We start from the raw sequence: 13,593 nt of genomic DNA, 5'->3' as shown, positions 1-13,593 counted from the left end.
ACTAAAAGAAAATATTGCGCAGAAACGGTATTTATTGCCTGATGTACGCTGGCTTCCACATAATCCGTGTTGTTTCGGATGCAAGCGAATTTTAAAGAATATTGCTTTTTTAGCCATATAACCGAGGCATGAGCATATTTTGGTTCTTATGTTAGGCAACAAATAACTGAGAGGTAGATCCAATTTCAGGCTGGCCTGGCCAGTATCTGAATGCCACTGAAAACTCACGCCACTTATTGCGGAATAGTAGGCAGATAACTAATATCATAGTCGCTGATACTAAGTCAACTTAGATGAAACTGCGTGAACCAGAAAAGGCTGCATGGAACCGTGTCCTGCTGATTGAAGCAAACTGCATGCACTTGCGGAAACGGTAGAACCGACGCAGAAACAGGATTTAGTTTTCGGCATTGAGCCTACTATGTCTTTCAATTGTTTCCACCTATTTTTGCTTGTACAAGTATAGTTCATTGCTTTGCTTCTGACAAGACGGAATGAAACTCTGAGCCGAAACTCTAGATTTTTGACATTCTCCATTACCAACCTATCATATTTAGAGTTTGCACTTACAGTTTACTGCTTTTCAGTGAGTGAATGTGTCTTCTGACCTGTGAGCCGACCCATTTGCTATTTTACGGTAGTTTTAATCATTCACATTGAAAATTAATGAGCGTCATAATGCATGTCGAGAAACTTCAATCACCATGGCTCGGAATATTTATTGGACATTTTTTTAAAGATCAGCGATAAATGTTTTGTTATTATAAAGAATACGATGGTTAAGGATTCGCAAAAAGAAACAAAATATCTAGACGGAGATTTCTCACCTGATGTGACTTCCTCCGGATGCGTATCGGAGACAGTTCACCAAGCCGACAACGCCGCTTGCTCCAGCCCCTTCTGCAAGCAGCCACATGTTCTCTCCTTGTGCCTTCCACTCGTAGTCGAGAGCTTTCTTCTTGACCAGATCGACCAAGTTGCAATGTTCACTGTCAACCATGACTATTTCCTGCATTGCTTCTTCGACGGGCACGGAAAGCTTTCGGAAAAGATAAAGACCAGACAAGTTGTTAGACTTTAAAGCCACCAGACGTAGCCCGTGCTTCAAGAACTGAGCTTCCACCTCGTCGGCAGGCGCTACCTGAAACTCGACGCCTCCGAATTCACCGAGTAACCGTTCGGCAGGTGTCAGTGCTGTACGCTTGGCGATCAAAACGAAACCATTTTCTCTACAAATAGAAGACACTTCATCGACGAGGTTTCTGGTTTCACTAGAGGACCAGGTGGCGCTTCGGGCCACAATCAAGTCCACTTCAGGAAGCGTCTTCCTAGATGCGGCCGAGCCAAATGACACTACCGTGGCACCTTGAGGGACCTTTCCTGACAGTCGCTCTGGAGATGAATGTGCTATTGTGTACTCGGTAGTAGGCAACAAGTTGAACTTGGAAAGATACGTCGCTAACCAGGAGGCGAGCAGACAGTCACTCCCTTCAGCCGCCAATTCCAGTACTCTGAGCTTCTTCGGGTCGGTGTTTTCGACCACGGTGTCAAGGAGGAATCTCAAAGGATCTTCCTCAAAGAGGGCAGTGCTGAGTATATCGGTTTCCAAGTCTTCGCTGTGTGCAGGAAAAGCTGACTGGATATACGCCGCAAGGGAAGTGTCAATGCGATCTGCTTGCTGATGGACAGCGTGAAGAAACCGCAGGAGGCCGTGGCTCATATGAGAGTCTTCTAGATACTGGCTGACCACGTGCTCGGGGATGTTACGGACGTCGCTCATAACGTCACGAACAGAAGACTTACTGTCGCAGCAGCTGTCGAGGGCTCGCCTGGCAACGCTGTAGCAGACTTCAACGTATTCACGTGTGATTGACTCTCTCTTGTCCATGCTGTCTTTGTCGTCCATGTATGGTACGAAACGATACTCTTCGACAAGCGGCGTCTGTTGCTCGGTCCCGCTGTAATGGTGCTGGTCTTTAGGCCTCGTATGACGACGCCTCCAGCACGGCAAGTGTCTGTCGCCGGATTGTAGGTGACTTGCACACCTGCAAAAAGTGGAAAATATGGAGCGCAACTGAAGAATATGTGCTGTGAAATTTTTATCGTTTTGATGTTCATTATGCGGAGGGGTATCAAGAGACGCTTGCTAGCCGACGAGACCTGTTTGTGGATAAAGCGGTACGTCCGGCTTTTTTTTTCACTCTCTTAAATATAAATTGTTGCTGCTGTTAAAATATGCAGCGGATCTCTATGCATTATATGAGTACCGAGGGCCATATCAACTGCAAAACTATATATTGACAATTGCGTTGATTGGGAGAGGAGTTACGGTATATACCCAAATTATCTAGGCTTCGGTTAATGTGTTAAATTGTTAAAAGTTACCCTGTATGCCCCATGAAGCCTAAAATGTTTCTACGTATTCCTTTCTCTAGCGATTTGGGGTCAGTATTTCACTAACAAAGACGCAATGCATGTCAGTAGCATGCTTGACTTGAAAGCACCAAGCACGAAGTGTTAGAGAGAGTGTCTGAAACAAAATTGCATTTTGCAACAAAATTACGTCCTCTAGCGTCCTTGTTTTCGCGTGAAACGGCGAACTCAGAAGCGCTTATGTGACAAGCTGCGCAAAAAAAAAAGAAAAACTGTCTAGATCCGACGCACTGTGAAATTTGTTATGCGAAGTATTTTGCAGGCACCAGGCTATCTAGCATTGTTTTTGGGGTCCCGCAAAGCAATACCAGGTTGACCAACGTGTTCCTGTAAATCGAGTAATTGCGTGTGTGGGGGTCACGAGCATACGTGTCTGTGACGACAGCACTATGACGACGTCCGCGTTGAAGGCGATTGCACGGCGGCAACGGCGTGATTTCTACGCCGACCGTTTGACGCGGGCTTACGGGACAATAGACTGATCCCACCGACCGATCTGCGCATGCGCCGGTTTTCCGTATGTAGCACTACCACCATCTTGGTAGTAGTTAACTGGTCAACCACACCACCGCAGTCCGCGCTCGTTGAGTACTGCGCACGAGCTTCCCAGACATCTCTCCGACTCCACCACCGAGAAACATTCGTCATGTTTTTTTAAGAAATTACATCGGTTGTGCATTGAAACATGCGAGGCGAACGTTGAAAAGTGCCTACTGCTCTTTCATTTTGGTCGTTACCCGCTGATTACGCGTTGAGCATCGTATTTGTTCGAGCTTTGTATGTAGTAGATGCTGATGTACGCGGTCGTCTTGCGTTAGTATTTTTGCACACGTGCATCTAGGTGACTGAATCGTTATGTTTGCTTAGTGACGGACATAATGGGATTTGTATACCTGTTGGAGACAGGTTTGAAATGCGGCGCCAAAACTTTCGTGCCCTAATGAGGCTTACCTACATGGGTTTCGCGCACGACTTGCAGACTTCGGTAACAGCGATATCTAGAAGTTCTTAGATAAGCTGCCAATAAGACAGCCAATGATCGTCAAGTCATCGATACCCGATGAATAACTAATCGATAATCAATCAATAATCAATAAATTCCGGAAAATGCTGGGCATGATTGGTAGTGCTTAGCCTAGCCCAAATACGTGGCCAATACCTTACGATAGCCAATCAATTGCTAATCGATAATTGATCAATAATCTATAAATTCCGGATAATGCTGGGGATGGCTTGGTAGTTCTTAGCCTAGCCCAAATACGTGGCCAATACCTTGTGATAGCCAATCGATAGCTAATCAATAGCTAATCGATAATTGATAAATTATCAATAAATTTCGGGAAATGCTGGGGATGACTTCGTAGTGCTTAGCCTACCCCAAATACGTGGCCAATACCTTGAGATAGCCAATCTATAGCCAATCAATAGCTAATAGATAATCGACAAATATTCTATAAATTCCGGGAAATCTAACTACACGCCTGTTTTCGCAATTTGTCCCCATGGAAATGCGGCTGCTATTCGTCACTGTGTTCCTTCTTGCCATGTGTATTACCAGTAACACCTATTAATCCGTTGCATCCACGTCTCTCGAACCTTTCGCTCTTTAGAAAACACAGAATCCGAAGCCTTTGTCCCTTGTGTGGTTGTTGTAGCACCTAGGAACGCAGCAGGTCAGCCATCGCACGATGGCTCTACACGAACCATAAGAAATTGCCAAAAATCGTTCAGAAACAGGAAGCACAGGCACTCCGGGCGGCTGGAGCGGCCGGATGACTACAAGTACGAGCATGCACCACGGCAGCGGTGGCGTCGTGAAAATGGCCGGTGGGATCGGTCTATTGTTGGCTTCTACATAAGTAGTGCAGATATCCGACGAGCGTAAACGAGAGAAACACAGATTGTTACGTCATCAGCGACTACATGATTTGCACTCGGACGTATATGTCTACGACACGTGATGTTTGTAAAACAACGATAAAATTTGTGCTTAAAAGCAAGGAATTGGTAAATCGTGATTAAAGGCGCGAATATAGTGGGGCGTTTCCAGCGTGACAGGCAGCGGCCGTCGGATGCGGTGCGCCGGCGACACGACGATAGAAAAAAAATTCTACGACCTTTCCACCCTGTGAAGGTGGATGTACATCGAAGCTATTGTCGACGTTACACAAGCACTACCACCACATGCAACTCACATCACGCGCGCACACACATGTGCGGATGTGCAGCATATATCCTCATTCTTCTAGGCCCTCCACCGAGCGCGAGTGGCTTGTTGAAGTAAATTAATGTTTAAAAGTAAATTGCGTCAGAAAAATGCGTAGAGTACGACTTACACCCAAGTTGCAGACATGATAGCTTCGGACTGGTATTCGAACATTGGAGAAAACATAATTCTGTTATGTGGAAAGTCATACACAAAACCCTCCAGCGGCCATTTGATTTTCGGTGAGCACAGACCGAAAAATCCCGACAAACTAGACACTAGCAACATCGCTGCAAAACGTTTGTGCTTTCTGCAAACGTTTGTGCTCAACGCACCGAACTATAGTTCGGTGCGTTGAGCTTGACCCGCAACAGCAGCGTTTAGCGAAGGCGCCAACCCTGCGCAGTATCTTCAGTGTACGCTAACTGTTGGCCAGCATACTGCCGGGCCAGACTAGATGGCACGTGATGCACTTTAGTCTAATGGCTGCGGCGTGAGATTGGACATCTTCTATTCTTGCGCTGGCCCCGCCAAAGCGTGCCGAACGCCGTCAGGCACGCTGGCTGCGTGGTGACGCTAGGCTCTAAGCCCACTTTGTAGCCAACACAGCGCAAGTGCGCCGCAATTGCGCCGTAACGCAACTTGCGTCCGCGTTACGCGGTAATTCGGGCGATCATAAGTCGGTACAACCATACAACGTCACCCAATTTCTACGTATCGTGTTACGAGGAAAGTACTCACAAAAGTGGGCTGGTGCCGGAGATCGTGCACTCAAACACGGCGCCTCAGTGCACGAACTGTCGCAAGGAAAAAAGACGAGGAAGGGACATGGGGCGCACGCACCGAGCATTTCAAAGAGCTGGTTTGCTTCAGTCGGAGAAGAGTGTGTGTGCGATCGTGGCCTAGGTTACCGATTAAGTTAGTTGCGAGGTGCGATCATCTGGAAACGCACTGAAGGATTATTACTTGAAGCAGCGTGAAGACGACGAGGACAAGAACCGAAAGCAAATACATCATGAAGACCGCTCGAAACAACGTCGTGTTGTGTTTATTTTCGGTTCCTGTCCTCGTCATCTTCGCGTTGCTTCAAATTATACTCAGGATGTACTAGCTCGCCCAAATGAAGTTGTTGCACTAAAAAGCTTTGGCTTGGTGAGGTACCGTCTAAGCGCGCTTTGGCCCATAATAAAGCTCACGCCAAGCTAAATAACATGAAATAAATTCGCTACTGTAGCAAATTGATTAGTGAACAAAATTTATTCATCGAGCGTTTTTGGAATGCTCTCGTGAACTGTTTAAACAAAGTAATGATGTTATACTGACAGGTTTGTATTCGAGTTCTTGAAACATGTGTGAAAATTAGACAATGACGCATGAGCTTACCCGGAACTACCAACCTGCTCGCGGCAAGTCGAAATGGCAACCAATGATCTGACTTTGAGCAAGGATCTAACGCCTGACCATTTGGGTGCAGGCTTTTATAGAACCTTAGCACAAGTGCGAAAAAATGTTTACACACAATATATACCGAGGCAATCTGATCCAGAATGGGTACCTGCGTCGTTTCTGAAGTCGCATATTGTGCGTAATGCAAGACGGACGACTCAGTAAAACTTCAGTAGGCAGATTCATTCCGACCAATATCAGTGACAACCACCGACTACAAAATATTCACGAAAATATCAGCCAAAGAGTAAAAAATTCCGTAAACCAGATAGTACGTCCAAACGAAACACGGGGGATGAAAAGATTGATATAAACTAACATCCACATATCCAGAAGTATTTTAGAATGCTATGACACCTCTAATGATGGTGTAGCAATGTTGCAATTACATTTGCAAAATGCATTCGATCGTGTGACGCCTAATATATTGCTCCGAGTACTGTAGCATGTCAATATTGGCGCAGTAACTTTCGATGGTGTGAAGATGTGCTATGTGAATTGCATCTAGAGACTTATTATAAACGAGGAAGGAACTGAGAGATTTGTGTATGTTCTTTCGTGCGTCACAACTGTCCTTTGAGCCCCTTATTTGCATTTGAGCTTAAGCCTTCCTGGTGCCGAAAAATTATAAGTTTTGGTGACATTTAGAATTTTGATGCTCTAAACGAGGAATTAAAGGTGCTTACACACGCCGGCGACAAAGCACTATCCTGTACCATAAAGAAAGTGCCGCGACTGCTGTGAAGGAGGCGTTAGCACTGTATAGGGTCTGTCAGTGCCATTAGATACATACTCGGACGTGTGGCATGGAGGAAGAGACAAACCTCATGTCACACAAGAATACTCAATGAATCGTGACGCCGGCTAAGTATCTCGGTGTGCTATTAAAACATTACAAATACCCAAAAGGATATGATAATGATGAAACAGAGTGGGCGTGGGAGAAAACTGTTAAATTGAATGGCCATGACTTGTCCATCTTTGATCGCGTTACATTCTCCAAGGTGTCTACATTGGTCAAGGTGTGTTATGTGCTACAAGCAGTTAGTATGACTGGAGCTACACAGAGTGCTCGCCATTTTTGCGTGGGGGCTCAACGTGGGAAACGTGTTTCGTCCCATCAAAGCAGGCGGGGCTTGTATTTGGACACTTGTTTTTAGAACAAATAGTATTACGAGTTTTCTGTTTGAGAGACCAAACGGATTTGTTTTTGAGAACTGCCGTATACATGCAAACCTCGCCGTGGCTATGCCTAGTTTCGTGCGTAAACGTGTCCCTTAGTCTTGTTAGTGTAAGCCGGTTTATGAAGGAAGTAGTATACACGCTTATCAATTTTGGAATGTGCAATTCTCAGCAGAATACCTTAGTCCTGTAAAAAAAAGAGTTGTACAAAGATTGATCGATTCGGTTTTGCCAATGCCGCTATGTCGCACCATATTGTGTTGGATTGGAAAGAGATGGCCTTATACGCGTGAAACGGAACAGTGTGGCCATCGGCGAAGTCTTTGTTATTTCAATTTCATAAGCACCCCCTATCAGTTACATGTTGGCTTGCAGAAAAAAATATTTTGCTTCGTGATTCTTAGATTGCAGTTTACGACATAAACTAGAGACAATAAAACATATATTTTTGGAGTGTTTAGAGGTTGTGCTCCATTGAACATCACTCACAGGGCATTGAAAAAGTTCTTACCGATAATGCCGTACGGCTTTTGGTTCCTTACCAAAAAAAAAAACAAACGAGAAACTGGTGTCAATAGACGTTTCTCTTGTTAACCTTGCACAGCTTATGGCGTATAGGTATACGGCCGTCCGATGAATTTGATTTAAATGTAGGCTTTGTTCCGGAAAACCTATTACAGACTAAATGCTATATTAAGGAAGTTTATAATGAATTGTTTGTAGAAGCACTTTGGTTCAGTTTGTTGAACGATCTGTGGAATCACAACCGTCTTAGTAGGCTGTACTGAACAAGCGACATGTACTTTTAGCCCTAGAACAACGTTGTACCCTTGTATGTGATGAGAAGCAGGTAATAGAGAGAGATAAAAAAAGAAAGCAGTCGTGGCCTAATGGTTAGAGCACCAGGATACTGTAATCGAAAGCAGAGGTTCGATTCCGCCGTCGGTCACACATTATTTTCATTTTTATTACCGGGAGGCGAGACAGCAACCTACCTGCTGCTTACCTACCTAGCTGCCGCAAGGTGCCAAGAATGAGGTACGGAATGCTTCGCATTAAAAATGTATGTGCGAAACAAGTATCTGGTGAATAAAATTTGCACGCCTGAGACTACTGCCAACACCTTGTGCTTTTACTCGAGGCTTTGAGGAAAAAACGGGCCCATATTTATTGCATATGGGAATCCATTCTCTCTGTCCTCCCAATCACCTTTTGTAATCCTTTTTTATTCACTGTTCTGCTTTGCCGGACTATAATAGAGTGTTTTAGTTCAGCGTCTTTACGGTCCGCTCCGCTCCGAGTTGCCCCGCTAAGCCACAGCGGAGCGGCGGGCGACCTTCACGTTTTAGTTATGCGTGTAGCGTAGCGGAGCGGAGCTTTCGTAGTTGCAGCGCCCACTGGGCAAATTCAGCGTAGCGAAACAAAATAAAAAACCGTTTTGTCACTTTTACAAAGTAAGACGAGTAGATATAACTTATTTGTTCATGAAGTATCTAGACGGGTGCTTGTAATACGTTACCGGTCCATTTTATCGAGTGGAAAATGAAGCGTCGACTTGGTGAACGCCACGTGATGGCCAGCGAGTTTGCATTTCGAATCCAATCCAATCCTTTCTGACGCCAATGCTACAGTGTACTAGAAGGGGGCAGTGGGCTTACTCTCCGGCGGAGGCTATGCGATGCGGCGGCTCCACGAATGTCGCCAATATGAGCTTCTCCGATAGCCCGAGCGGCGGCGCTGGCGTCGGTTTCAATGGAACGTGGGTGCGACGGCGCAGCTGCCCAGTGCCCGCCCAGTGCTCGATCATATTAGTTGGAGTTGCTGAGCTGCGTTGTTTTTTCTGTGGACGTCGTCGCGTGGGTTTTTTATTTTTGCCCTCAGTGTTTTTTTTTCGCACATAGCCTGCAAGAGATTAGTATGCCTTGCAGTAACTGAGCCATGCCGCGGCAACGACAAAACCACTGTTACGCGCCTGGGTGCCAAACAGGCTATGTTTATGTGAAGGATGGGCCGAAGTTGTCCTTGTTTGGCGTCCCGAAGGATAAAAATAGGCGAAAATAGTGGGAAAAGAACCTCCACAGAACCTCCCCTGGACGACACGAGCACAGTATGCGACCTCCATTTTGAGCCACTACGTTTTGTGCTCAACTCGAACGCAGTTCCGAATCACTGTGAATTGTTTTTATTTTTATGGTCTAGTTAGGTCAGTTAGCGAAGGAAACTGCGAGGATGGTACACTGGCCTCCTTATTGGAAGTTGACTCTCTCGAAGCATCAGGTGACAGAAATGAGTTCAGTCAAACTGCTGCTAGCGCTATACTGCCACAGAGTCCACACAAACGTGGTACCCCAGCATTGCACGGGCCGGCGGGTTTCAAACGATCACAACCAGCACGTGGCCAGAAGCGACTCGAGGCTCACTTACCACATTCCGGGCTATGTTGCGCGGAAGTGTATTGTCAATTTCAGCACAGAATGCCAAGAATGCATAAGGATGGATGGATGGATGGATGGATGGATGGATGGATGGATGGATGGATGGATGGATGAGGCTGAACCCTTTAAATCGGGCGGTGGCATACGCCACCTAGCCATGACTATGAACATATTTTGTACTTTGTGGTGGGTGAAATTTCACCCCTGCCTTGATTTTATCCACCAATCAGATAACCTCTGTTTGGTTATTTCTACCCGCTTAAAGTCTATTTTGCCTTCACTGTCCCTAAACCTCAATGCTTTGAAAAAATCAGCCCCGTTGCTTTGCACTGTAGGGTTAAGCCCTTTACAGAAAAGTATGAGGTGTTCAGCCGTTTCCTCTTCTTCTCCACACGCACAGCACAACGTGTCTATACCTTGGTACTTGACTCGGTACATCTTAGTCCGCAATACTCCCGTCCTGGCTTCAAACAACAAAGAGCTTCCCCTAGAATTATCATAGATATTTTCTTTGGCAATTTCTTGCTTGAAAGTTCTGTATGTTCCCAGTGCTGATTTCGTCTGCATCCGTGTTTTCCACAGACCCCTCTCTGTTTCCTTAACCTTTTTCTTAACCGCTGTTTTCTGGTTTGCACCCCTCCTGCAGTCCAAATATTTGATTGACAGTTTTCTGGTCAGCTTCCTCCATTTTGTATCAACATTCCTCATGTACAAATAACTGAAAACTCTCCTTGCCCACCGCTTTTCTGCCATTTCTTTCAATCGCTCCTCAAATTCTATCTTGCTGCTGGCTTCCCTGCCCTCGAATGACGTCCATCCCATGTCACCCTGTACCCCCTGATTCGGTGTATTTCCGTGTGCTCCCAGAGCCAGTCTACCTACCCCTCGCTGCTTAACTTCCAACCTTGCTCTAACCTCTGATCTCATGTACAGGACCGCATTGCCGAAAGTCAAACTAGGGACCATCACCTCTTTCCAAATCCCTCTCACCACTTCGTACCTATTGTAATTCCACAGTGCCCTATTTTTCATCACAGCTGCAATTCTGCTACCTTTAGCCATTACATATTTTTCATGTTCCGTTAGGTACTCAACCCCATTGTTTCTCCACACTCCAAGATATTTGTACTTATCCACCACCTCCAGCGTAACCTCCTGTATCCTATGCTCGCTGCCCTGATTATCATTAAAATCATGACTGCCGATTTTTCTTTAATAAACTTCAAACCTAAGCTATCTCCCTCTTCACCACAGATGTCCATTATTCTCTGCAAGTCTTCCTTGCTGTCAGCCATAAGTACAATGTCATCCGCATACATCAGTCCTGGTAATGACTGTTTAATCCATTCTCCTTGCTTGAAATAGGAAAGGTTGAAGCCAAGTCCGCTCCTCTCTAATAAAGCTGCTCACTATGACGCCACCAGGCGAAAGTTTTCAACTTGTCCGGCTAACAAACTTCTGTGACCGAGGAGGCCTCCTTTATCCTTCCAGTCAGCTGTACGGCTTCGTGAAAAAGCTAGAGGATCTTTTCACAGAATGCTTCTGTCAGAGTGAGCTACCCTCTGACAGCGTTATGGATATGCTGGAAGTTGTTAAGAGTAAGCTTTCCCTCGAAGTTGGCTGCAATGGGCACGCTCTTAGCCTCACAGCTGAAATAATTAGTTTTTACATTATCACACGTCTGCATTTTCATGGGAAAGGAATTAACTGTGACAAGGCAGGAAAGCGGCAGAGGGCCAAGCAGCTGAAGTTGAGCTGTTGCACATGGGTTGAAGTGCATGAAACAATGGCTTGCTGTACTTCTTGCAAATAAAAGCTTTGTGTCAGCAACAGCCCTGTTAACTTCATTTTGCTTACCCTTATATAACTGTACATAAGCATAGGCGTGAGCCTTTGTCAAGTGAACTAGTTTTCACTTTTTGTTCAGGCCTCCCTCCATTTCTTTATGGAAAAATATAAACCTGATTTGATCTAACAAATGTGTGCCGGCGCGTAATGATGGTTAATAATAAACGCAGAAGGCTACTGTGAAGCATGGAACAACTAAAGTGCAACAATGAAATATGTAAGCCATATATACAAATTCATTTTGGCTAAGCAGAGGCACAAACCTGGTTAGCATGCCTGATTTGTTTTTCTTTTTTTTTTTTTTGAGCCCAGCTGGGAAGTATGCGCGCACTGTTTTCTGTCTGACAAAATTTTACATTAGGTCGGCACGGAATGAAACCGTTTTGATTTTTTAACGATTGCCCGATAATTCGGAAAATTCGAAGGCCCCTTCCGCATAAGCAACATCCGTCAGCGGCGACCTCTTCGCACAAAAAGTTTAAGAGTTAGGATAGGCAGCAAATTGCCCAAGAATTGCCGTCTTCCTTTTCCACAAGGTACTATTATGGCAAATATCATGTGGCCTAAACAAGTATAGTGCTTGCTAAAGATATGTAAAGACTCTCAAGTATGCCAAAATTAAAAACAAGTAAGAGTGTGAACTGCTTCGAACTGAAACCTACAGAAACGCAAGGAAAATCAAAGCTTCTGCAAGCAAAGCTTCCATTGCAGTTGCCAGTGGCGCCACCTCTTGGATGCGACGCTGACTGCGTCAGAGGAGCAGCTGAGTAAGCCCACTGCCCCCTTCTAGTACACTGTACCAATGCGCTGGCGACGTTTTTGGTAGCTGTGCTGTTCACTTTATTTCCTGAAAAAAAAAAACCCAGCTGGGAGGTGTAATACACAAGTTATTCGCGCTCACAGACTAGTGCATCGATGCAAGGTGCTTCGATGCACGCGCGAGAGAGGGCGGGTGCATCGACCACACACGCTAGCGGAAGACGGCAGCAACGCTCCGCGCTCCGCTAAGGCAGCTTGTAAGCGGACCGTGTTTCTCTCTCCGCTAGCCCGCTTGCGGCTAAGCGGAGGACGCATGCGCATTCGTGCTTCCGCTCCGCTCAGCACCTATGCGGAGCGTAAATACGCTAAACTAAAACACTCTAATAGCAGGCACGTCATCTCGGGCCCACCCTTAAAGCCACATAAGGTTCTCTCTGAACAAATGGGAGCAACATGCAGCGCTGCATAAATATTTACCATTCGGTCTCAAATAACAACCGCGCTGTTAATAGTCGGCGATCATCGTATTTAGATGTACAAATTTTGAAACTAAAGCTCACCTGTGTCATCGGTCTTCTTGATGACTTCGTCGTGAACGCAGGGGTCGAAGCGACACGATTCAATGCTAGTAGCCATGCGGAGCTCTCGATCAGGGCTCTTGAACATGATGTACTGAATCATGCTGTCGAAGAAGGTCACCCAGTTCTTCTGCCATTGGAGCATTCCGTGCGACCCTGGTGAAAATGGCAAGCGAACGAAGAATGCAGTGTTGTTGAGCAATGCGTACGAGAGACGCTATACTGCATCAATACTCGCCCAAAATCAGCCATAATAATTGAGGCGTCTCTTGTGGCGGTTGTGTGGTCGCAAAAGAAGACGGGCAGGCTAGACGACTGGTCGATAACTTGCAGCGCAAGGCAATGGAGCAATGAAACCCATAAATTCATGTACCTACATGTGTCTGTTCTTGTGCTTACGTTGCATGGAGTACTCCTGAGCACATCGTTAGCACAGCTGTTTAAGCAAAAACAGGGTCAAATGTGCGACGGCAGAGGAGGGAAACGGCAGTAACGATAGCTCCAGATTAGCGGCAGTTTTAACTGCGTTAAAGAATTCGGAAACCAAGAGAACGTGCCTTTTAAATTGCGAACCTTAAAATTCGTAAACGAATCCTTCGGGCACAAAACCGAGGTGCGGGGGTGGGGGGTGGAAGGGGGTAGCACTTGTATATTAAAAGGTTGGTTTGAGCAAGTAAGCTTTTTTGAGGTTTAAGTACGCGCTTTA

General features: G+C 45.8%; 1 protein-coding gene across 1 annotated transcript in view; it reads right to left on the bottom strand.

Moving 5' to 3' along the window:
• Positions 1–13,593, bottom strand: part of LOC119454364 (fatty acid synthase-like) — a 50,910-nt gene that overhangs the window by 30,576 nt on the left and 6,741 nt on the right. Inside the window, exons 3-5 of the mRNA XM_049668035.1 lie at positions 12,870–13,043; positions 7,448–7,454; positions 828–2,045 (exon numbers count right to left, since the gene is read on the bottom strand). Of these exons, the coding sequence (XP_049523992.1) occupies positions 828–2,045; positions 7,448–7,454; positions 12,870–13,043 (1,399 nt within the window). The remainder of the gene's footprint in view (positions 1–827; positions 2,046–7,447; positions 7,455–12,869; positions 13,044–13,593) is intronic.

Source organism: Dermacentor silvarum, chromosome 5 (assembly GCF_013339745.2).
Source record: "Dermacentor silvarum isolate Dsil-2018 chromosome 5, BIME_Dsil_1.4, whole genome shotgun sequence".
In the NCBI taxonomy this organism is placed as follows: Eukaryota; Metazoa; Arthropoda; class Arachnida; order Ixodida; family Ixodidae; genus Dermacentor; species Dermacentor silvarum.
The sequence above is the reverse complement of the archived record's forward strand: the minus strand, read 5'-3'. Positions and strand labels throughout refer to the sequence as shown.